General features: G+C 44.7%; 1 protein-coding gene across 1 annotated transcript in view; it reads right to left on the bottom strand.

Annotated features, from left to right (window-relative positions):
• Positions 1-8,910: 8,910 nt before the first annotated feature.
• Positions 8,911-26,316, bottom strand: part of LOC147462489 (nucleotide pyrophosphatase/phosphodiesterase-like) — a 145,259-nt gene continuing 127,853 nt past the window's right edge. The window contains exons 10-14 of the mRNA XM_086493680.1: positions 23,449-23,581; positions 23,014-23,219; positions 22,779-22,904; positions 20,953-21,262; positions 8,911-9,730 (exon numbers count right to left, since the gene is read on the bottom strand). Of these exons, the coding sequence (XP_086349806.1) occupies positions 9,422-9,730; positions 20,953-21,262; positions 22,779-22,904; positions 23,014-23,219; positions 23,449-23,581 (1,084 nt within the window). The 3' untranslated portion in view covers positions 8,911-9,421. The remainder of the gene's footprint in view (positions 9,731-20,952; positions 21,263-22,778; positions 22,905-23,013; positions 23,220-23,448; positions 23,582-26,316) is intronic.

Below are 26,316 nucleotides of genomic sequence, written 5' to 3' on the forward strand. Positions count from 1 at the left end.
TAGACGGACACAAACAACACCTCCAGGTAATATCTTAAGTTTTACAAGAGAATAAACTTTATATTAATCGAAAGAAAAGTGAAATTTTCTTACAAGAGATTTAGTGTTCAGGTCACATTATCTCTCAAGATGGCATCCAAATGGATCCATCAAAGCTTGAGGTAATAAAAGGATGGCCTAATCTAAGGAATCTGCATGAACTAAGAAGCTTTATAGGTATGCATTGTATACTATAGAAGCTTCATAGAGAAGTTCTCACAAATTGTGGGGCCATTACATGACCTAACAAAGAAAAACATTAGGTATATATGGTCCACCAAGGAGAACAATGATTTCGAAAAGCTTAAAGAGAAGCTTAGGCCATTACATGACCTAACAAAGAAAAACATTAGGTATATATGGTCCACCAAGGAGAACAATGATTTCGAAAAGCTTAAAGAGAAGCTTATCGCACAACCTGTGCTTACACTACCAGATCTCTCAAAGCCATTTGAGGTCCAATGTGACGCTTGTGGTGATTGCCTTGGAGCTGTTTTGCTTCAAGAAGGGCACGCCATAGCCTATGAAAGTCGAAGGCTCGACCCTGTTGAGCAAGCTCTAGGCATATATGAGAAGAAACTCTTAGCAATTCTACATGCTCTAGACTCGTGGAAGCACTATTTATTGGGGACTCTTTTCATTCTGCGAACGGATCACCAAAGCCATAAGTACTTAATGACGCAGACCAAGCTCTCTGACAAACAAATGAGGTGGGAAAATTTCCTTTCGCAATTTCATTCCATATTGCTCTCATTGCTGGCAAGAATAATCAAGTGGACGATGCACTCTCAAGACAACCGAGAGTGAATGCGGTGTCCATAGCAACTCACAATGATCTATCTTCAATGGTAGATGAGTACGCTATTGATCCCAATTTTAGAGATTTGATTTCATCCCTTGCACTAGGGAAGAAGGAAAAACCATTTACCCTACAAGATGGTTATCTTCTCTATGGCAATAGAGAAGATAACCGACGATGCGTTACTAACTCACTACATGAGAAATTAATGTATGAATCTCATGCTCCTCCTGATGCGGGGCATAGAGGAATGCAGTCTACCCTAAAAGGGATAGAAACATATTTGTATTGGCCTACCATGAAAGAAAACATACAAGAGTATGTTTCAAAATGTGTAGTATGCCAAAAGACGAAGTTTGATAGAGGAAAGCAACCTGGATTGCTTCAACCTTTGCCAATCCCTAATTCACCATGGGAGAACATATCCATGAATTTTATCTTTAGACTGCCTAAGTCTATCCATGGGAATACACGAACATGGACGATAGTAGACAAGTTTAGCAAACAAGCGTATTTCATACCTGTTAAAAAGACTATTAAGGCCCATCAAATGTCAACCCTTTTTATATCACAAATCTTCAAGTTCTACGGCTTGCCAATTTCCATAGTGTCAGATAGAGATTCTAGAATGACCAGTAATTTGTGGAAGGGTCTCTTTGAGAATTTAGGTACAAGACTAAACTTCTCTTCGGCCTATCATCCCCAAACAAATGACCAAAGTGAAATAGCTAACCTAACAATTCTTGATCTACTAAAAGCTTATGTCACAGAAGTAGATCAAAAGTCCCAATGGGAGAAGTACTTACCCTTAGTGGAGTATGCTTACAATAACACTGTACATACTTCCACCGGAAAAGCACCTTTTTGAGGTGATTGAGGAAGATCAAAAAGTCCCCTACTACTCAAGGTTCATGGGAAGATCCTCGTTGCGGATGAATATAGCCGAGACCTGCAAGAATCTTTCCAAAAGATTAAGGATGCTATATCCATATCTCAGCAAAGGCAAAAGGCTTCTGCTGATAAGCATAGAAGAGACCTAGCCTTCAAACAAAATGATTGGGTGTTGCTTAAATTTCCCAAGGCCCAATTAAGGCACACAACGGGTAAGAATCCTATAGGACACCAAAAGTACTATGCTAAGTTAGAAAAAAGGTACTATGGACCCTTTTAGATTCTTAGGCCAATCAATGAGATGGCATATCAACTTAAGTTGCCCAACCATTGGCTCATACACAATGCCTTCCACGTGAGCCTATTAAAGCCTTACAAAGGAGAGCCATCTCAAGAAGAAATCATTGAAGACCCACCGGAGATAGAGGACCAAGAAGAGGTGTTGCAGCTCAAGTCCATTCTCTGACACGAAGACAAGGTATTACGAGGCAGCAAGACTATCCGATGATATCTTATAAAGTTTAAAAATTATCCTTTTGAAGATGCTAGATGGATGCAAAGCATACAATTAAAGGATAACCTAAACCTTGTCAATGATTACAATGATTCCCTAGAGTAAGCAAACGTAAATATGTTTAAATGAACAAATTTGTTTTCTTATAAGACTCTTTTTTTTATTGTGCACAAATGATAATAAGTATGCATGCTTAGGATCATGTTTGTGGAGACGACGTCTCTCAAATACCAAGTAGAGTTTGTCACTCTACTATGGAAGGTTGATACGGACTAACGTACAGACATGCTTGCAGAAGCTACGGCTCTCAAGCACCAAATAGACTAGTCATCTGTTCTAGAATGGTGTCGTAGGGTAAAATAGGGATACTCTACCCCCTAGCAAACAGACTAATCACTAGGCTTTATCTTCTCTACCTCATAGTCGAGGACGATTATGATTTCAAGAGAGAGGTAATGTCATAAAAACTAATATCTAATTTTCCGAAATGATTTTCTCATGCTAAGCTGATCATTTAATATGGGAAAGTACCAGGGGAGTAAAAGCTAGAATATTGATAAGGCTGCCAGACCGGTCTCTGCAGGGATCCAAAGGAGGAAAAATAGGCATCCAAAGGGGGACAATCTGCAAAAGAGCAATGTGTTTCAATGCGGCTTAAAAGACCTAAGGTTCAGCTCCATTAAGACTTCCATAGGCTAAGGTTCCTAATTTTTAATTCAATTGTCCAAAGGCCAATATAGGGGAAAATTGAATGGTCATCATGGGAAGACTAAAAAGTCTTCCCACATCCCTATCAAGGAGGGGGCGAGCCATGAGAGTAGGGAATGAGAGAGAAACACACACACACACACACACACACACACACACACACACACACACACACACACCAAAGCTCGCCCTTTACACAAAGGGAATACTTGACACATGTCAAGCTCCTAGGCCAGTTGCCCCCAAGATTCCCTTAAATCCTATTGGATGGCCATAGAGGTGGCCCAATGAGAATTAGGCTAGAGTAAATTTAGTCTAAATCAATTTAAAAATTCTTGATAAAAGAACCAATAAAAATTAAGCTCCCTAGAAGACTATTGTACAATGTACCAAGGGGTCCAATGAGCATCCAACACCCCAATGGCTTGCCTGATTCTTATGGCCAGAAGACAAAAATAGTTCAGTGAGAGTTTAGATGAATTATTTAATTACCTAAAGCTCTCACAAAAGGAAAAAGGGGGACACATGTCACAAGGCTATCAATTATGCTTCTAATTTGTGATTGGCTAAGCTTTGCAGGAGCCGATGAGAGGTCAACATGAGCAAAAACCAAGAGGGGTCGACCAAGACAGAGAAATCTTGGCATTTTTAGACTCACACACTTGGCTACACACACACACACACACACACACATGTGTGTGTGTGTTGAGAAAGAACTCCATTTCCTTCTCCAAGCATTGAGAAGTAGAGGCCTACAACAACAACTCTTGACTATGGAATGCAAATCCAACCAAGAGCCAAGCTTCAATGGCATTCTCATCTCCTCTACCATGCTAATTACTAAGATAAGCTATGCTATTAGAGTGATTATGTGAGGAGAATACTTTTTCCTCTTAAGATACACCTTCTTCCTCTCAATTTATCCTCATTCCCTGCTAGCTCTTACCATTTTTGAAGGTGTGTGAGGTCTTGGGACTGAGGCTAGGGACACTAGGTGTGTTTTTCAAGAATAATTTGGTGCATGAAGCTTCCATCTTCATTGAACCAATGATTTTTGTCAAGGAACACAAGAATTGTATTGTACAAAGGTCTCCTTTGGTGGGAGAAGCTGTAATACAAAGCCTTTATGGAGGGGGGACCGGCTCCATGTAAATCCAGTCCTCAACTGTTTTCAATTGTTTTCTTTCTCAAATTAAGTACTCTCTTTATGCTCATTAGGAACTTATTCTTAATGAAATGCTCACTATGTTATTGATTTCCACTACACACAAGTTACTAGTGTATTAAATGTTACACCTAGGATTCTTCCTTCGGGTGGTATCCTCCTTAGGCTCTTCCTTGGAGTGGATGGCTCCTTCTTTAGCTACCCCTTTGCCTCTTCTTCCTCCTCCTTCTTATCCCCCTTAGCCTTCCCCTTCTTCTTCCCTTGTGTTATTGCTCCTATACCTTCACTTTTAGGAACTCCATATTATCCATAAACTTTGGACAATGCTCTATTGTCTCTACAAGCCTTGAGGCAACACATAAAGTGATATCAAGCCAACACTTATTCAAAGGACAAAAAGACAAAGTTTCCAAAGTGTGTTCATGCACATCACTGTACCATATATATGGTTACAAATCCCCCTTGGGGATTGATGCAGTGAGTGAGAGTTGACACATAGCGTATAGGGAAGTGTTATGCCCTAAGGACATGATCAATCCACAAAGGGAAGTAAACTTAAAGCTTTGAACTTCTCACATGGCAATGCCTTTGTAAACAAATATGCAAGGTTGTCCTGTGTAGGCACATAATCCAAGTTGATCTCTCCTGGTGAGTGTCTCTTCTTGACATAGTGATAATTCACCTCAATGTGCTTTGTGCAAGCCTAAAAACTTATGTTCCTCACAAATTCCAATGTGCTCTCACTGTCACTATAGATGATGCTGGCAATGTCCTGTCCAACACCCGAATCATCCATAAGGTATCTGAGCCATACACTCAACAGTAGCTATGATATTGCCTTGTACATAGCCTCACAATTGGAAGTGTCCATAATAGGTTGCTTTTGGCTCAACAATGATATGCATGAAATGTCGAGCATGAAACAAAAACGACTTGTGGACATTCATATGTCATAGCAACTAGTCTAATTTTGAAAGAGTGCGCTTACCATCTTCATGGCATCAGCAAGGTCTCAAGGAACACAAAGCATGTATTATACCAAGTCTCTCTTCAAGGAAGAATCTATAATACAAAAAGCCTTTTGCAGGAGGAACCGGCTCCAAGTGAAACCAATCCTCAACTGTTATCAATTTCTCTAATTCTCTCTTTTTTGCAAGTATTGTTTATGCCAAGCTAACTAGGCATAATGTTTATTTTGCTACCTTCAATAAAGTACTTTTCTTATACATTAAGAATCCTCTCAAGAAAATACTCACTATTGTTACTTTAATTCCGCTACAATCCATGTTATTAGCCATATTCCGTTACAAACACAACATCTCATGCAACCAAGATACGTTTCGTCTACAGATAGTATAACATGTCACCTTTGCTTTCAATACTGTAACCAACAAAAATGTATTTGATAGCCTTACAATCCAATTTTGTGTGTTGAGTTTGTGACACCAAAACATAAGCTAAACAACCTAAAACGCGCATGTGATCAATAGATAGCTTTTTATTATGCCATGCTTCATAAGGAGTCACACACTGCAAGGCTTTAATAGGACACCTTTTAAGTACATAAGTAGCATACATGATAGTCTGAATCCAAAATGAATGTGGAAAATCTTGACTCTTGACCATACATCATGCCATCTCCATAAGCAATCTATTCTTTCTTTCAACAACACTATTTTACTGAGGTGTATATCGCAGTGTACATTGGTATTTTATCCCACGATTAGCCAGAAATGCATTAAACTCATGAGACATATAGTGCCCCCCCCCCCCCCCCGTCCCCCTCGATCTGATTTTGGTACCCATAGTACATTTTCAGCCATAGCCAGAAATTGCTTGAAGCACATGAATACTTTGGACATAATTTTAAGCGAATACACCCATGCATACCAAGAGTAATCATCAATAAAATTCATTTGAATCCACAATTGCATTTACAAAATTTTTCCCACACTTGTTATGTAAAGTGAGCTTACACAGCCCACGACACAAAATGCTAGATGCAACTATCTCATCACCAAAATTGAGATAATGGATTGTATATCTGTTATCACAGATTTGACAACAAGATCAAGTCTAACAAATACATATACAGACAAAAGTATTTTTTTAATCCCTAGTACATAAAGTGCATCAAAAAGTGTGAAAGAACTACCATTCACAGCAAATAGCATAATCTTTCCAACTCCCTTGACTGGATAAGAGGCACTGTTGGCACAAGTGACCGTATTTCCATGAGGGACATAGTCAAGAGAGGTAAACAATCCACGATATGAAGTAATGTGCTTTGTAACACAACTATCAAAGTACCACACATGTGAACCTATAGCAATTGATATACATCATCAACATGGAAAGAAAGAACATAAGTACACTCTACACTAAATGCCCGTTCTATATCTACATCAATATCACAATCTCTTTTCCCAGAAGATTCTACAATAGCTGCACTTGTAGTGGATCCAATCTTTTTCTTCTTGGCCTCTTTTGCCTTCAACTTAGGACATTGATTTATCAAGTGATCATTAGCCTTTCAATAATGGCAATACACCTTCTTCTTGCCCTTTTCACGAGAATTCCTAGAAGAGGTGCTATTAGGAGAAGCCTTAGGAACATATGATTTTCCACTTACTGAAGAACCATAAGAAGTCGCTACATTGCTGTTACCACCTTTTCTTGAGCGGCAACAAAAGCTTGTTCAATTGCATGCTCTTTAGTCATGTTCTTTCTTGAAAGTGACTCTTGCAATAGCAATGTGCATAATGCATGAAACTTGACAACTTGAGGGGTTCCTTGGGTCATAAGTCTTCAAGTAGTAGCAAAGTCTGGTAAGAATCTGACAATGCATCAAGAACAATCTGCATAAGTGAACTGTCAGAAATAACTTCGTCTGCAGAAATAAGTTTCTCATTAATATCCTTGATATCATCAAGGAAAGTGTCCATGTCATCTTCCTCTTACATAATTTTTAACTCCAACTCTTTATGTAGCAATGCAATTTTAGCCTTTTTGCAACTTGCATAAAGATTAGCCAAAGTATCCCAAGGCTAATTTGCTAATTTTGTTGAGCGAATGTGAGGAGTAATAGTACACTTCGCACATAATGCAATCAAGGCATGAGCCTGCACATCTCTAATATCCCAACAAGCTTGCTAAACCATAGGTAAACAGCTCTAGCAGCAATAAACTTGGTGAAACCTACAACATCCTTAATAGAGTCTGTATCCACGGAAGACGGACGTACATCAATGCCCCGCATAATATTCCAAACGCCCTTTGACACAAGAACATGTGTCATCATGTAAGCCCACATTAGGTAGCACAACCCAAAGAGGAATATAAGGGACCTGTTTTGCAAAAAAATTCACTGACAAAAATTTTGCAAAAAAGGACGAAATTGCCTGCATAGTACTTCTTATAGAAGAAACGGAGGTCAAAATCAACCCGAATCAAAATTATGAGAAAACCAAGCTCTATGAGCTTGCCTGAAGTATTAATCGACCCGTTGATGCGCACCAAAGCTCACCCAAATCGGAGAAAGTGAGCAGGTGGATGTTGGTGACGCTAGCAACTACATCCAAGGAGGATGCAACCTGCTCTAATACCAACTAACGGAATTAGAGTTGTAGAGATACACACACAACTTGGAGAAGATGGAGAAGCTAAAGGCACACAACGGAGAGTGTATTGCTTATGCACAATAGAAAGATGAGTTAGCCTCAAAATGATGGGTGTATATACAATGCACGAGGAAAAAATCTCCTAGTGAGGGAAAAAATGCATGGCGGTCCTGGGTGTGTTCACACACATCACTACCACATATATGATAACAATAATTGTAGTAAAAGCAAATTACATTGTGTTTTCTTCTCTCTCTGCGCGTGGGAGTCACAACACAATGACATGAAGACGCATGTTCTCACTCTACTACTGATAGAGTAAACTTTCTTGCACACACACAAACAACTTTCTTGCTACAACTTTCATTGCTCATACATTGCATATTACAAATAACTTGAGATTGACCTTCATCATTCAAAATTTGGTGTATGTAGTATCCTTCAATGCTAAGCTGATTCACATGTACCTCACTCTTTATCAAAATGATCTGCTCCAGGTATTATGTACCTACAAAAACCTATCTATTTCTTCTTGATACTTTTGAAACGAAACAAAATGAACACATCAAAACACCTAAATAAAACACCCAAAGGATTTCATGTGACTATGACTGGGTTCAGATGACATAGAGAGCACATCCACATTTGCAAGCAACCATTGGCCAATGCAAAGAGAATTGGTTTCCAGACCCATGTCAAGTTGGATGAGCCCTCCTTGTCCCTATCTCACATGGGATCGACCTATGAGGGCTCTAGGGCCCAGGTTGAGGAGGGACGCACCCGTTGTCTGATTGCCACTATGAGCTAGGGCTGAACTAAGGGCAAAAACGGTGCCCCAAGTTCACCCCCTAGTTCATTGGCCTCGCATCATTGGTGACCATGTCGCACGACAAACGATGACCATGTCGTTTCACCCAAGTTTATCCACCCCTAGTTCACCATACTTCACCTCTAGTTTACCCTTAGTTTACCCACGCCTAGTTCACCCTTGTTCCATGGGCGATTGGACAACTGAGATGAAAGCCCTCCGTACCGCCGAGTTTGGGCCCTAGACCTCATCTTAACCTACCCTATGGCTCCACTCCTAGATTTTCGAATCATATTTTTAGCCTGCAACATTTAATGCTTAGAAGTTCGTTGTTATTTTTGAGATCATTATAGAACACACGCATGCTCGCTCAATTTGGATCGGATTGTTCCATTTCCTTTGTTTTGTACAGAACATGAGAACTACAACCTTTCTTGTCTGTTGAAAATTTTAATGCAAGAAAACCTATTTCTGTGGGAGCATTACTGCCCGTGTAGTCGAGGGTTTAATGCCCTCAAAATGATCTTTTTGATCGTTCCTATAATACATTCATCACCTCCAGGATTGCGCATTTAGGGTTGAATATTAGAGCTTCCTCCGATGCAAACCATTTCCATAGTATTTTGAGTCTTGAAAGCTACTGCATTATATGTGCCATAATAACATTTCATTAATAACACCAACGTTTTGGACTGGTGATTGAAGAAAAAGTAATGTCTTAAATATCTCATAGAGGATTGTAAATTGGAAACAATCCTGAAATGCAAGGATCTATGAATAGGTTTTTGAATGGGATTATGAAATCAACAAAACAACTCAAATTTCCATGAATTTCATGTCAAATGAGTAAGACATGTACGTCAACTTTCTGATACCATCAAGTGGCCCATGTAGTCTCTGGGCAGTTGTTTAGAGAATCACAGCCAAGGATATCTTTGTAGCGCCTTGATATCCATAACTGGTCATACACCTTACCATCACTGCTTTTCTTGTACTCTAGCAGTAGCCCAGACGAATTGTATGCGGTTAGCTTTACGAACCCGAAATCCTTGTCTTGAAACACACTCCAGTCTGGTCTTGGTGAGGAAAAGTTTACCAAGTGAGATCCACCCCCACCAACCACAAGATGGATAGTTGCATTGAATCTTCCAGAGAAAAAGTTTTTCTCTTCACTAACACATTCACCCTGCATATGTCAAAAACTTGAAGTCGGTATACATATGCATGTGCCTATAATTTGGTTAAATTCCACAATGAAACAGTTACAACAGGTGCATTTCTTCTAGGTCTCATAGGCCAGATCGGTGCGCATGTAACACACACAAAGAGAGAGAGAGAGAGAGAGAGAGAGAGAGAGAGAGAGAGAGAGAGAGAGAGAGAGAGAGAGAGAGAAATGAAATGAAATGTTATATTAACGTCTTCAAAAGGCCAAAGTGACCTATGAGACCTGAAAGTTACAATGTGGTGGATCTGATACAAAGTCAGAGTAACAAGATGACAAAATGACAGAATGACAAAATAAATTACTATGGAATCCTAAACTGCTAGGTGTGGACTAAGCAGCTAAACAACTAGCTGGGATGGGTAAATCACAGGAGATCCAGCATCAGTCGCTGGCGGATCTCATCAATCTCCTCCATGGTCAGTAGTCTGACCGGGCGTCGTGCATGTCGAGCCAAAGTGATCCGAATCCTCTGATGCAGCCTCCGTCGATGCTGTGTAGTCCTCCGCAGTCGTGGGCGTCTGGATCTCCCTAGCCCAATCGCTCGGTCGATTAGTATGCCTCTGGTGTAAAGCGACGGGCTCTGCTGTGGTAGTAACTCCTCTGGGTGTCTAGTGGCAGCTCTAAAGAAGTCTGATCTGTCTCTGAGACTGGCTAGCCTCTCCTCTCATTAGGCTCTCTGTGTGTCTGTGCAGCTCGAGCAAAAACAAACCCAGGCATCTCTAATCCTCGTACCGCATGACTCTAGCGAAAGGTCCAAAGCCCTCTCTGAACAAGCAATGGAAGCGGCCTCGTATCTCGTAGTAGACGGGGCAGTGGCATGTGTAGTGCAACTCTGTCTCAGGCTCGATGTCACACAGGGGGCATGTCCTGGCCTCTGCTGCTATTCCGTTGTATCTCCCGGTCTCGATCCGCAGCTGGTGTGAAGATGTGCGAATCTGGCCAATAGCACATCGTATTCCATGAGACAAGTGGGTGTCCATGTAGCTGGGCCTCGTCACAAAACCATCCTCCGTAAGCTGGAGGAGATGCTCTTTGTAGAAAGCCATCTTCGTGCCTAGCTCTTGTGCTGGTTGTATCCATGTCCTCTTGGTGTCTAGCTGAGTCAAATCTTGGCGAATGAGCCTGGTTACCTCGGACTGTGTAAGAGTCAGAGAGGGCGCATCCAGTGAGTACTGGAAGGGGGGCAATCTGTCTATGCTGAACCCATGCATCTGAAACCATGATGTCATCTCCCCGTACCAGCATGCTGTATCTTCTTGCATGGCTAACTGTCGAGAGGGCTCAAGTGCAAGGCGCGCATATCTGTCTTTGGGAAGTTCTCATATGCGGTGCATGAAGGAGACAGATCTAGTGAGCGCCTCAACCACCAGTGGGGGGGCAGCTAGCTCTGCTCGTACAATAGCACGTGGTACTGAAGCCTTGGCTCTAATGAGCCGCGAGATCATAGAGACCAGAGGCTTCTCCATGTCCCCCCATCCATCCCTCCGGCCCGTCCTCCCATGATGATCCAGTGAAGGTCCCCAAATCTCAGCTCCATAAAGCAATGCAGAAGCCACTAGAGTGTCAAAGAGCCAGAGCTTCGTCCGAGGCTCCTGAAACTGAACCTGTGAACACATCCTTTCCAATCTACCCAATGCTGCATGGGCTCTGGTCAATCTAGTCTCTGCTGCCCTCCTTAATGAAAATGCTGGCCCACTAAAAACCACTCCAAGGTAAGTGTAAGCATATGTATACTCCACCTTCTCCTGGCTGTATGTGAAGGCAAGTGCTGATCTCCTAATCCACTGTGGGGTGGTATTAAATACCATGACCTTGGTTTTACCAAGGTTTACGGACAAACCACTTTCTTGGGCAAACCTATGCAAAGCATCCGAGTGACGTTGCATCCCCTTCGGAGAGTCGGAGATCAACACAATATCATCAGCATATAACAATAGTGGAATCCATGTCCCTGCCAGCTGTGCACCTCTATCACCATCTCTCTCAATGTAGTCAGAAGCCTCATCTACATACATACCAAATACAGTAGGAGGGAGCGGGCAGCCCTGCTTCACCCCAATAGTGGAGTAAACCGGTGTGGATAGACCCTCTGGGATGCGTACATGCCCCACTACTGACCTGTATAATGCCATGACCCCCCAAATGAGCTCTTTGGGTACTCCCATCTGCTGTAATCTGCGCATCAATCTAGCTCTGGGCACTGTGTCAAATGCTTTGCGAAAATCCACAAAGCTACAATAGATCCGTCTCCCATGCGCTCTGCCCTCCTCAATGATGGCTCTGAGTGTCAAGATATGGTCCAGAGTAGAAAAACCCCTCCTGAAACCTGCCTGCCCGGCTGCGCGTATCCCCTCCCTCTCTGCCCATCTACTCAGCTGCTGCTCAAGAATAGATGCGTACAACCGTGCCAATGTGTGTCCAATCATGATAGTGCGATAGTTCCCAGGCTCCATGGGGTCTCCCGACTTGAAGATGGGTACAATAGTAGATAGGCTCCAAGTATCAGGCAAGCCCTCACACATGGCACGGTTAAACATAACCGCTAGAAGCTCTGCTAGTAAATCTCTGGCATGCGTGAAATGCTCAGCCACTAGGCCATCATGATCATATGCTCTCCCAGTCCTCATCCTGTCAATGGCCTTCCTCACCATCTGAGCGGTGAAAAAAGCACATGTGTGTGGGCATGGATCGGGGGGGTCGGGAAGGGGGGGCTGCTCAGGAACTGTGTACAAAGATGATGCATACTAGCCCCACGCCTCTGTAGAAGTGATGGCAGGGGGGGGGAGTGCTCATGAAAGAGCCTCCATGCCTCACGTGAGTCCTGACTCAAGAATAGCTGGTATAGATCCTGCTCTAGGCGAGCCAAAAAAGCCCTCTTCTTCCGCCGCACTAGGCGTCGGAAGTCAATCTGTGACTGCCTGTGAGTGATGTCCCCCAAAAGCACCTCCTTCTTAAGTCTAGCTCTAGTGTCCCGGCATTCCTCATCATACCAGCTGTTCTGGGGCATGCTTCCCGAACGGCTTCTCTGCTCAGGCTGGGTATGTGGGTATGCCTCTGTTGCTGCATCATGTAGTGTCTGTGTCAGTATAGTAGTAAGCTCCTCCAGAGGTCGCCCTGGATCCTCTGTGCACAGGAGTCTGTAGATCCCATCTATGTATACAGAGTCCGTCTCCCGTGTAAAGGTGTAGCGAGTAGGGGCTGCTGCCCGTCGCCTGTGTGCTACACTAAGCTGAAAAGAAATGGTCAGCGACACAAGAGCATGATCCACTGCCACACCAACAAGTCTGGGTCCAACCGTAAGGTCCTAGATACTAGAGATGAGGCTCGGCTGTGCCATGACATAATCCACTGTGCTGGCTCCATGTCTGTGTGGAAAGCACGTAAAACCCCCCGCAATGGGAAATCTCTGTAGGCCATTCAAGATGACCAATCCATGTGCAGTCCCCATGTCTATCAAGTGTCGTCCATACTCAGTGTGTTCTCCATCCTGTGATAGTCTGGATAGGCCCGTCTCTGCAACATCCAACTCTCTCAGCATCTCCTCTGAAGTATCATAAAATAATGTCTGATGATGGGCAGTCCTAGCATTGAAATCCCCTAGAATGATGATGTCACCATCTCTAGAGAACTCCCATATGTCATCATCTAGAATAGAGAAGGGGGACTGTCCTCTGGGTGGTGCATACACTGACGTACTCGGGGGAAAGTAGCAAATAGAAATGTAAAGATATCTGCCTATCTCCGCTCTCAATCTCACCCACATGTACCTAGCTTGCTCATCCCTGCGGGCTATATGTATCAATGGCTGCAACTCCTCCCTAAATAACACTGCCACTCCTCCTGAGCCCCGCCCTCTGTGCTCTGATCGTGTTTCCTGTCTACAGGCTGTCTCCCATCTATATCCACTAATATGAGGCATAGATTGCCCCGGTGCCTGATGTGTCTCAGAGTAGAAGACGATGTCTCTTCCCGTAAAACTATCCTCAAAGGCACCCACATCAAGGCGCATAGATCCATTGCAATTCCAGGTGGCAACTTTGAGTGTGGTCCCATAGGTCTCGCACCGTCATGTGGAGCGCCGCTCTATAATCACCACTCGGCCATCTCTGTAGAAGGCCGTCTTTCCCTTCTCCCTTGCCGCTTGAATCTCTGGCATTACCTCTCTCATATGCGCCAGCTGTGTGAGAGTGAGGTCATCTCCAAGGAAAAATGAAAATGAAATGTCATATTGAACTTCTTCAAAAGGCAAACAATGACCTATGAGACCAAACTGATACAATGTGTATCTAATGCTCCATCGGTGTCGAGACGACCCCCTCATGTGGGAGCCACATGGGGGCGACGGGACTGTCACAAACTGATGACGTGGCATGACCTTTGGACAGATCCCGGACAGAGAGGACCCTAGGGAAAGTGGCAGAGAAAGTTTTGCCACCTTACAGAACCTTTCCGACGGGGCCTAAATTAAAGACTTTAGGCCCTGTCAATGAGGGTGCCTCTCGTATGAATGCGGGTACAACCCTGTGCTGGTGGTTGGTCTCTTGGCTCCCTCGATCCAAAGAAGTCTGTGATCTGTCTCTGCGACTGTCGTACTCCATGTCTCCTCAACAGACTATCTCTATGTCGGTGTAGCTCAAGTAGATATAGGCCAAGGCATCTCTGATCCTGATACCTCATGACTCTATCTAGGGGTCCAAAACCCTCCCTGAATAAGCAATGGAAGCACCCTCGTATCTCATAATACGCAGTGCAGTGGCATATGTAGTGTAGCTCTGTCTCTGGCTCTCTACCGCATAGTTGACATATCCTAGACTCCTGCGGTATCCCTCTGAATCTACCCGTCTCAGTCTCCAGCTGGTGTGAGGATGTGCGAATCTGACCAATAGCACATCACAGACCATGAGACAAATGAGTGTCCATGTAGCTTGGACGAGTCACAAACCCATCTCCCGAAAGTTGGAGAAGGTGCTCTTTGTAGAAAGCCATCTTGGTGCCCAACTCGTGCATCGGCTCTACCCATGTCCTTCTGGTGTCCAACTATATAATATCCTGCCGAATGAGTCTAGTGATCTCCATCCGTGTGACTGGTAGGGAGGGTGCATCCAGGGAATACTGAAAGGGAGGCAATCTATCCATGCTGAGACCATGCCTCTGAAACCATGAGTTCATCTGCGCATACCAACATGATGCATCTCCCTGCATCGCTAACTGTCTAGAGGACTCAAGAGCCAATCTGGTATATCTGCCTCTATGTGTATCCCATAGACTGTGCATAAAGGACACTGATCTGGTAAGAGCCTCAATCTCTGTAGGAGGGGCGGCTACCTCCGCTCGAATAATCGCATGTGGTACGGAGGCCTTGGCTCTAATCATCCGAAATATTATAAATAACAAGGGTCTCTCCATGTTCCTCCAACTGTCATGATTCACAGATGGTCCCCACACTTGGACCCCATAAAGCACAGCTGAAGCAACCAAAGTATCAAAGAGCCATAACTTTGTTCGTGGTTCTTGAAACTGAACCTGCGAACACATCCTCTCTAGCCCTCCCAATGCCGCATAGGCTCTGGACAGTCTAGTCTCTGCTGCTCTCCTCATAGTAAACCTCGGCACTATCCTTTGCAAAGTTGTGCAATGCATCCAAATGTCTCTGCATGCCCTCTGGCGACTCTGATATCAACACAATATCATCAGCATATAATAATAAAGGGATCCATGTCCCTGCTAGCTGAGTGCCTTTGTCACCCTCTCTGTCAATGTAGTCAGAGACCTCATCTACATACATACCAAAAAGCGTAGGGGACAAAGGACACCCCTGTTTCACTCCAATAGTGGAATGAACAATGTCAAGAAATCCCCTCAGGAGTGCGTACCTGGCCACTCACTGAGCCGTATAAAGCCATGATCCCCCATATGATCTCTGTGGGTACTCCCAACTTCAGTAGCCTGTGCATCAATCTGGCCCTCGGCACTGTGTTGAATGCCTTGCGGAAGTCCACAAAGAAGCAATACATCCGTCTCCCATGAGCCCGACCCTCCTCAATAATGGCTCTGAGTGTAAGAATATGGTCCAAAGTGGAGAAACCCCTCCTGAATCCAGCCTGTCCTGTTGCTCGTATGCCCTCATTTTCTGCCCATTTACTCAGTTGCTGTTCAAGAATGGATGCATACAACCGTGCCAATGTGTGCCCTATCATAATAGTACGGTAGTTCCCTGGTACCGTGGGGTCCCCTGCCTTGAAAAGAGGTACAATAGTAGATAATCTCCAGGACTCGGGTAGTCCCTCACACATGACACGGTTAAACAACCGCGCAAGAACCTCTGACAGTAAATCTCTAGCATGTATCAAGTGCTCTGCCACCAAACCATCATGATAATATGCTCTCCTAGTCCTCATCCTGTCAATGGCGTTCTTCACCATCTCAGTGGTAAAGAAGGTACTAGTGGCTGGACATGGCTCTAGAGGGTCTGGTAATGGTGGTTGCCCGGGTACTCTATATAATGATGCTACATACTGACCCCAAGTCTCGGGAGAGGTAATCACTGGAGGAGGTGAGTGCTCACGGAAGAGACGCCAGGCCTCACCTGAATCTCGACTCAAAAAGAGCTGATACAAATCACGTTCCATCTGGGCTAAAAAGGCCCGCTTCTCCCGTCGCACTAAACGCCGAAGAGCAATCCGAGATTGTCGATATGTAATGACTCCCAAGTATAAGCTCGCTCTGAATCTCAACTCTCATCTCTCTGCATTCCTCATCATACCAACTATTCTGAGGCATGTTCCCAGAACGTCATCTCTGATCTGGTTGAGTGTGTGGGTATGCCTCTGCTGCTGCCCCATGCAAGATCTCCGTCAATAAAGTGGTGATCTCCTCCACTGTATATACAGGCTCGGCTGCCCACATCCGTCTGTAAATCTCTTCCACATAAACTGAATCCGTCTCTGGTGTAAAAGTATACCGTGTGTGTGCAATCCTTCATGGTGTCTGCGAGACACTATACTGGAAAGAGACTGAAAAAGTCAGGAGAGCATGGTCCACTGCTACTCCAACAAGCCTAGGGCCCACACTGAAATCCTGAATATTAAAGATGAAGCTCGGTGAAGTCATGACATAGTCTACTGTACTGGCCCCATGTCTGTGTGGAAAGCATGTGAATCCCCCAAACGAAGGAAAAATCTCTAGACGATTAAGTATGGCCAGACCATGCGTAGTCACCATCTCTGTGAGATATCTCCCATACTCTTGTGTGCTCTCTATCCTGTGAGTGTCTGTCAAGCCCCATCTCCGATATATCCATCTCTCTAAGCATCTCCTCCGAGGTATCATAAAATACCGTTTGGAAGTTGCCCGTCCTGGCATTAAAGTCTCCCAAGAGAATGATATCTCCATCTCTAGAGAACTCCCATATGTCATCATCAAGTATAGAGAAAGGGGATTGCCCTCTAGGTGAGGTATAGACTGATGTGCTAGGGGGAAAGTAACATATAGCAATGTATAAGAATCTGCCTGTATCAGCTCTCAGTCTCACCCACATGTATCTTGCCTGATCATCTCTCCGGACAATCTGTAATAGCGGCTGCAACTCCTCCTTGAATAAGACTGCTACCCCTCCTGAACCTCGACTCCCATGCTGGGATCTAGCGTCTGGCCGACAAGCTGTCTCCCATACATAACAAGTCACACTTGGCATCAACTGTCCAGATTTTTGATGTGTCTCTGAGTAAAAGACAATGTCTCTATCTCTGAAGCTATCCTCAAAGGCACCCACATCCAGCCTATATGATCCATTACAATTCCATGCCGCCATCCCGAGTGTGGTCCCATATGTCTCGCACCGTCATGCTGTGCGATTTTCCAAAACCACTACTTTCCCTCCTCTATAAAAGGCAATTTTTCCCTTCTCCCTTGCTGCCTTGATCTCTAGCATCAACTCTTGCATATGTGCTATTTGTGCTAGAGTAAGGTCATCCCCCATAAATATTCCAGTTTTCTTAAGTGCCGGTCTCTTCTTTAGGAATTCCTTCCTTGTTTCCAAAGTCGGGAAATGCAAAATAAGTGCTTTCTCTTTGACGTTTCCCTTCTCATCCACTCCTTTCTTTCCTACTCTCCAAGCACCTGTGTGCATAGGTTCCGGGATGCCCATGCGTTGCAAGAGTTCCTTCACTTCGTCTTCTACATTTTCGGTGTCTTTGATACCGGTAATACGCACATGGAGGGCTCTAGTACTCCTCTTCTGTTCCTCCTCAATGGTCATATTGATGATGGTAGAAGTCTGTGCGGCTTCTGGCATCCGGGCCTTCCCTTTCTTTGCACCTTCAATCCATTTTTCTGCTTTGTCAACTTTCTCCTGTGTTTTAAAAAGGCGCTCCGCCCATGAGGAAGCCTCTTTCGAGTTTTGTTCTTCCCCTTCGCGCAGAGTTTTCACCTGCTCCTTAATATCTTCGAGCTCCTTTAACATCGAGGGCTGATTTCCCCCTTCCGTTTTGGGCATAATTTTGCAAGCTGCAAGTTCCCCTTTAAGCTCTTCAATCATTGCATCTTTTTCCTTCATGCACTTTTTCACATTGGTTTTCCAAGATTCAAAGCTTGCAATTGCCTCATCCAACTTTTTCTGCATAATACATTCCATTACATTCACTTCTGCCCGCATCTCCCCTTTCACAGATAGATACATCTCATCATGCCTATCAAGCATCGCTTTATCTAATTCTTTCCTCATATCTACATACATAGAATTCTTATAACTATCTGCATTTGCGTACATCTCTTTCCTGATGTCATCTCTCATAAAGCTGAGCTCAGATTTAATCATTACTTGAACCCTCTCCATCATTAAATCATCTTGGACTTTGAGGGTTTTCCCTGCCCTCAGTGAGCTTGGCGAGAGTATACTATCTCTGCTCCTCCGCTTGAAAGTCGCTTTCATTTTTTTTGGGGTGGTGAAGCCACTTGCATCACCATCCTCGGCTGGTTGGTCCATCTGAGAGAGAAGAACAAAGACTCACCAACAGAGGTCTCGCCTCCGCCCTCGTTGGCCTCGCCTTCGTCACCAAAGTCCTCGCCCTAGCCAAGAACCAAGAACCTGCCTCGCCAAGAACCAAGAACCAGCCAGCTCGCCAAGAACCTGCTCGCCCTCGCCAAGAACCCTCGCCACGGGCAGGGGCGGCGGGTGCAGAGCAGGGGGCAGCGGGCGAGAGAGAGGGCGGGAGGTCGGGGCAGCGGCAACGGGGGCAGCAGAGAGAGAGAGAGAGAGAGAGAGAGAGAGAGAGAGAGAGAGAGAGAGAGAGAGAAATCAAATGAAATGTTATATTAACGTCTTCAAAAGGCCAAAATGACCTATATGAGAGAGAGAGAGAGAGAGAGAGAGAGAGAGAGAGAGAGAGAGAGAGAGAGAGAGAGAGAGATGAAATAAATGTTTCATTGATATCTTCTAAAGTCGCGGGGTAACAGACAGACTGCTTGAGATTGACTCTGCTATTCCTTCACACTGGGACGCAGTCATGCGAGGCACGGTTCAGATGCCTCCACATTGTGGCTGGGAAGGCCTCTTTGCTCAGAGCACTCTCTTATTAGTTCGTTTAGACACCATGCTGTTCACAGTTGATACTGACTACTCTCCGGGGATGCATGCTAGATTGACATATGCTACTACCTCTCCGCCCCTTGTCTACCCCGGCGCTCGATGGGAGGCCATACAAGTAGTTGGCTCCCGCGGGAAGCGTCGTTGTGTTGACCCCCGTTTTGCTTCCGCTGATGTTGCACTTTGGAGGCTTTGGGTGTGGGAAGGCCGTGCCCTATCTCAGCTTTATTGGGACCCAGGAGAGTGGGATTGGCCTCACTCTCACCCCACCGGTGCGCATGTATCATTCTTTGAGTACACAATCAGAATTGGAAGATTCGCATTGATGAGACACCACCAAGAGCAACCCACTCGTATGCGTTTCTGGTTACATTCAGGTCTCCCCCATGCCTATCTACAGCAGTTTTGGTCAGCCATCTGGGATTTACATGTGGCTCGTCGTATTTCCTTTTTCCTGTGGATGATTGCACATGCAAGACTTCCAGTTGGGACTTGGTTAGCTTCTATGGGTCATGAACCGTTATGTACTCGCTGTTCTTTGCGCATACCTGAGTCACCTGCACACTGTCTTTGGTCATGCTCGTCTTCTCATGTAGTGTGGCTATCAGTTTGTTTTTTACTTAGCAGAGCTGGTGTTCAGCATGGATTTCTCACTTGGGGATCCGTCTCCTGGTTGATGCCCATGCCCGGACCACATCTTTTCTACGAGGGCTCAAACACAGATCCAGCTCTTATGCTTACCCCGACTAGTTACCGGCGAGGGACTTTGGCTATGTTACCACAGATTGCTTGGCAGGGGGATCCTCAGACACGTGATGAAATCTTTTCAGTCATCACTAGCATTACACTCTGGAATGTTTGGAGAGCTCGTTGTCTTCACATTCTCAGTGCGGCTCCACAGCTCCTTCCGGATACCGTCACTGCCATTTGGCTGGACATCATTCACACCCTCATTTGGCAGTGGGATTCTTCCTCAGGTACATCTAGAGCAGCCGAGGCTCATCGATTTGACTTCCTTCGGCGTTGGGCCCGATCTCCACTCTTCTTCACACTTACAGGTGGACAGATTACATGGCATTATGCACCTCCTCAATGGTTCCTCCTCCACTCATCATACAGACCACCATGAGATTGTTCTAGTCGAGTTGTCACTATAGTGGCTCTCAACCTTACATTCAGCATGTACACCCCACGTGATAGGCTATTTTGGCATCCGCTGGGGATTATATTGTGCTCAGTAATATGCAGCCCTGATTTTTCCACAAAAGAGAGAGAGAGAGAGAGAGAGAGAGAGAGAGAGAGAGAGAGAGAGAGAGAGATGGAAATGAAATAAATGTTTCATTGACATCTTCTAAAGTCCAAAACGATCCATGAGACCAAAGAGTTACATCATGATGAGTCTAACACAAGGTCTGGATAAAAAGAATGAAACTAACTAAACAGAAACACTATCAGAGCTGTAAAAGGTGGGTATCAAGAGCCTGAGGGGTACATATACAAAAGGTGGGTGTGTATCTCTGAGAAAAAAGAGCATTTCAAGACAAAATTTCGGAGCAAAAATTATTTTAGCAGTGCTGTTAGTATAGCAAGCAGTGCTAACCTCATATACAGGACATGTTCGTTCATAGTTGTGCACATGTCCATAGAAAGCCAGGTCCACTTTGTACTTCTGCCACAGTTGCTGCAACGAGTCTCGTCCGAATGGCTCCGCAAAAGTCCCTTCGCTGGCATACCCTGGACTTGATGAGTACCCAAGTACACGATGGGCGATGAAGATAAGCCATGGTTGCTTCCGCCGATCTGCACCGGAAAGGCACTCTTCAATAAACCTGTATTGCTCAGTTCCAGGCCTCCAATCATGCTCAGAGTCCGCAATGCAAAAGTGGAAAAGTCCGTAGTCTGCTGAATACCTGGAAAACAACACATATGCTCATGTTAATAGTCTTCCAAGCATTTACAACCCAACTCTTTCAGATTTGTTCAAATTCCTGCAAAGTAAATGAAGCTCACTCTCCTCCTCTGTCATGTGCCTCTGTGCCTTCTCAGCCGCCCATGTATGGCCTGCCACCAACTTTCTTACCTGTAACTGACTGTATCATAAATATAGCGATAATACGATAAGAGGTATACCTAGATGAACCCAGAATAAGCCCAGATTCACCCTTGAAGGAAAGTGCAAGATATAGACCCGTGGTAGTCACCCAGAAGACAATATAACCATCAGCTCCATCATGCATAGTATTGACTAAATACCACGGCATCCCCACTAACGTCGTCAGTGCCCAATAGTGGGTCACAAACCTCAAGAGAGATTGTTGTAGAAGCTTACTCACACACTGGGGGCAGCTGGTATGGATTTATCTTTTGAGGTTCCATGCACATCTGTATGCCCGGGTAAGTACAACATGCTCAACATTACTATAATCAGCTCTGTGAACGGTTCTAGGGGTTAGGGGTACTATCTAGGCAGATTTTTTGCTCTTGCTTTTTGCGTTTTTCTGCCCTCCTTATCTCATTGCTTTTCTGGCTAATTGTTCAGCCTGACAAAGCATGTTGCTTGTCGTTAAACAACTGCTGCTTTTTTACTGGATTGCTTGTCAAAGTGCACGTTTTTCATTGACCAGTATCTATTCTGAAGAGATGATTGGCTACCTTTAGACATGCTCTTTGGGGCTAGAACCTCTTGATGGATTCATAAGGCCTCATGAACTTCAAATCAAGCTCTTTTTGGGGCATCACATCAGCATAAACTCTCTACCTGGCTTTCTGTTCTCCCTCTTGGAGTCCTCGCTTGTCGTGGGCAACCTGAGCCAGGCAACCTAAGTGGGAAGGCAATTTCCAAGGTGCGACTCTTATCAACAGTACCTGTAGTGAAGCAACCTGAGCCAGGCAACCTAAGTGGCAAGGCAATTTTCAAGGTGCGACTCTTATCAACATACCTGTAGTGAAGCACTAGTTCTACATTCAAAGGATACCCAGAACCTAGTTGTATGTGTTGAATGATCCATAAACAAATACCTACGGCCGACATTGACAATGGCAGTTACAGTGCTACAACTTCTGTAAACCAGGAGTTGCACTCCCCCGTCTTCTCTCTCCTTCAATCTCTGAGTACAGTACATGTGTTTTTGTGTTGTGAAATTTGAGTATTGCAGAAATGGTGGTTTACTTCAGAGTTGCAGATTCAGTTCTTGCCAGTTTTTATTTTGTGGTGATTTGTAGTGCACTGTCTTTACCCCTTCTGCTGTGGCAGAAGCTGGTTTCAAGCTCCATGTGATGATGATGAGAATGAGTGTGTGTGCAAGCACATATAGTTCATATGGATTTGGACATACCAAGTTACCCACATGACCATTCACCTAAACAACATGTTTGAATCCAAAAATCATGACTAACGTCTGAAAACTACAGTGATTAACAACGTACCAAAACTTAGCTCTGTTTTTAGAGGGCACGTAGAACATTGTCTCCGTCACTGCTCCACATTCTCCTCCAGAGTCCTTTGTTTTATAAAATGATCCTGAATTTGGCCAGTCTCGTTCATGGTTCCCGCTGTGAGCATTAATTTCAGTCAAAAACCAAGTGCATTTCTCTCTTTTGCAGCATGCATCTGGACTTTTTCAACATGACCTCATTATTTTTCGAATATCCTGGATACAACCTTGCAACCATGTAGGGTACTTGGGAGCTTAAAGGCTCTACTAGCTCTGTGAACTGATCCCATTGTGACAGATAACCATTTGCATATGATAGATCCCCAATGTGGAAGATGGCATCTATGTTTGCTAGGTCTTCTATTAGTCGATCGGTTGTATTCAATGAACCAGGTTGGTAATTTGAATATTCATTTGACAGATCCCGTTCAGCCTACAAAGAATGAAATTGGAGCCTCTTAGAATAGCTGCAATTCTATGTTATGCCCAGTGACAAGAAACTGTTTAAAGTTAATAACTGTTACTGTCCACAGAACAACTATTAATGACTGGTTGAAAAAGGATTTCCCTGTTCTTCACATATCAACCCAATTACAATCAGGGCTTTCCTTCACTCTTTTGATGAAAACAAAAAGCTGGAGAGAGAAAGGTTTCAGATCAACCTTGCCCAGATCTCCAAAAACTATGATTCGTTGCAACGAACTCTGGCCAGGGTAAGGAGGGCCCTTAAAAGTTTGTTCTTTGCTCCAATCGTAAGTTCCATTCACCAACTTATGCCCAACCTTATAGTAGTACCTGCTTTATGCAAACTCTCTCTCTCTCTCTCTCTCTCACACACACACATACACACACACACACACACACACACACACACACACACACACTGAGTATGGCAGATACTTGATAGATATGGGAACTGCACATAGATTGGCCATTTTGAATGGCCTACAAAGATTTTCTACAGCTAGAGGTTTTACATGCTTTCCACATCGACATGGTGCTAGTACAGTGGATTATGTTATGGCCCAGCCAGTTCTCATTCCATTCTTTCAAGATTTCATGGTGGGCACTAGGCCAGTTGGAGTAGCAGTTGAGCATGCTATCTTGTCTTTCACTCTTACGTTTCAGTTAAGCACAGCTCCATTAGGAGAGGTCCCCACACACGCTCGATATACCTTCGTGAGGGAGACGGATTCTGTGTATATGGATGAGATATACAGGCAGCTATGCACTCACGAGCTGGGACGGCCACTAGATGAACTCATTCAGATACTAAGAGAGACGCTCCATGATGCAGCATCGGAGGCATACCCCCACAGCCAGCCTACACGAAGACGATCTGGGAGCATGCCTCAGAACCGCTGGTATGATGAGGAGTGTAGAGAGACGAGGATCAGATTACAGAGGGAAGTGCTCATGGGTATTACCACACATAGACAATCACGGATTATCTTTCGCCGCCTAGTGCGACGAAAGAAAAGGGCTTATCTATCCCAGCTAGAGCGGGATCTGTATTAGTTGTTTATGAGTCAAGACTCGGGCGAAGCATGGAGGCTATTCCATGAGCATTCACCACCACCTGCCGTCGCCTCCACAGAGACATGGGGGGAATATGCCACATCTCTCTACACAGCAGCAGGGCAACCACCTTTGCCAGACCCACTAGAGACATGCCCTGAGGCATGTACTTACTTTACTGCCGAGAGGGTAAGGAAAGCCATTGACAGGATGAAGACAAGGAGAGCACATGATCATGATGGTCTGGTAGCAGAGCACTTCATCCATGCCAGAGATATTCTTGCAGAGCTTCTTGCTATGATGTTTAATCGAGCCATGTATGAAGGCTTTCCTGAGACTTGGAGTATGTCTACAATTGTGTCTATTTTCAAGTCAGGAAATCCCATAATTCCCGGGAATTATCGCACCATCATGGTTGGATACACATTAGCTAGGCTGTATGCATTCGTTCTTGAGCAGGAGTTGAGTAGATGGGCAGAGCGAGAGGGCATACGAGCACCAAGGCAGGCAGGATTCGGGAGAGGTTTCTCCACTCTTGCCATATTCTCACACTCAAAGCTATTATTGAGGAGGGTAGACACCATGGCAAGAGGATTTATTGTAGCTTTGTGGATTTCCGCAAAGCTTTTGACACAGTACCGAGAGCCAGACTTATACGCAGACTATAGGACATGGGTGTGCCTATAGAGCTGATATGGCGTATTTTGGCTTTATACAGGACAGTGATGGGGCAGGTACACAATACTGAGGGAATGTCTGGCACGGATGCCCCCTATCTCCGACTCTTTTTGGGATGTATGTGGATGAGTTTTCAAACTATGTAGAGCATCAGGGAGACAGAGGGGCTCAACTAGCAGGGACATGGATTCCGTTGTTACTATATGCTGATGATATTGTGTTGATTTCTCACTCTCCACAGGGGATGCAACGTCATTTAGATGCACACATTTGCTTGTGACAGTGGATTGTCTGTCAACCTTTGGAAAACCAAGGTTATGGTAGGTTCAACACCACATCACAGTGGGTCAGGAGGTCAACACCCACATTTACGTATGGCCAGGAGACTGTGGAGTACACAGATGCATATACCTAGCTTGGGGTAGTTTTCAGTGGACCGATGTTTTCACTAAGGAGAGCATCAGAGACTAGACTAGACTAGCTTGGACTAGACTGAGGAAGACTGACCACCACAAAATCCAAGCTAAGTGTGAAGTCTTGTACCCTCAAAGGCACCTTCTCTACTATGCCCACAGGGTAGACTGTCATCTCGTCTGCCAATGTAACAGTGAATGGAGTAGGGTGGATAGGCTGCAGACCTAAGGTCCACATAGTAAATTCTAGCATTAGATTGATCCCAGATCCACCATCCACTATGACGCCTGAGAATTGATGCCCAAGAATAGATACAGTGAGACGAGGACTTTTGTAGTCGGTGAGGGGAGCAGTTGGATATGAAATCATGTAGGACTCCAAGGGCTGCACAGGTAGGTGACCGCCACTAGGCCCTACACCAGGGTATAGAGGCTGAATTACTGAGAGGGTGTCACTTCTGAGCGTTGAAACTAGCCGGGGCATCTGATAAAGGGACACTTGTTCAAAGGTATTCTTCAAGATTGCTTCTGCTGTGGGCTTCGCTCCTACAATCTGGGCCTCCTCGAAAACTTTGACCTGTTGCAAGTCAGCCACTGCTGCAAAGAAGGCCCCATCAATGTCCGAAAGCATAGAGATTGTCCTATTCTTTTCACCACTTAAGGGTTCGACAGTTTGATCAGGTTGCGGAAGTGATGGACGAGATGGTCCTGTTGGCAAGCTTAAACCCAGGGCTGCTCTTTGTGCCCGAGTGAGCACGCCAGCGGGCTCTACCACTTGTTGTAGCCGAACTGTATGAGTAGCAGGTGCTGGCTGAGGGGTGGTGTTCACTGTGATTAGATTGATCTTTGGGAATGTGAACTCTTGTTGGTTTTGAGTCGGGCCTGAAGATGGGGATCCCCTTTGCTTGGGACAATCCTTAC

The sequence above is a fragment of the Adiantum capillus-veneris genome, chromosome 2, assembly GCF_014529385.1.
Source record: "Adiantum capillus-veneris isolate H3 chromosome 2, ASM1452938v2, whole genome shotgun sequence".
Taxonomy (NCBI): Eukaryota; Viridiplantae; Streptophyta; class Polypodiopsida; order Polypodiales; family Pteridaceae; genus Adiantum; species Adiantum capillus-veneris.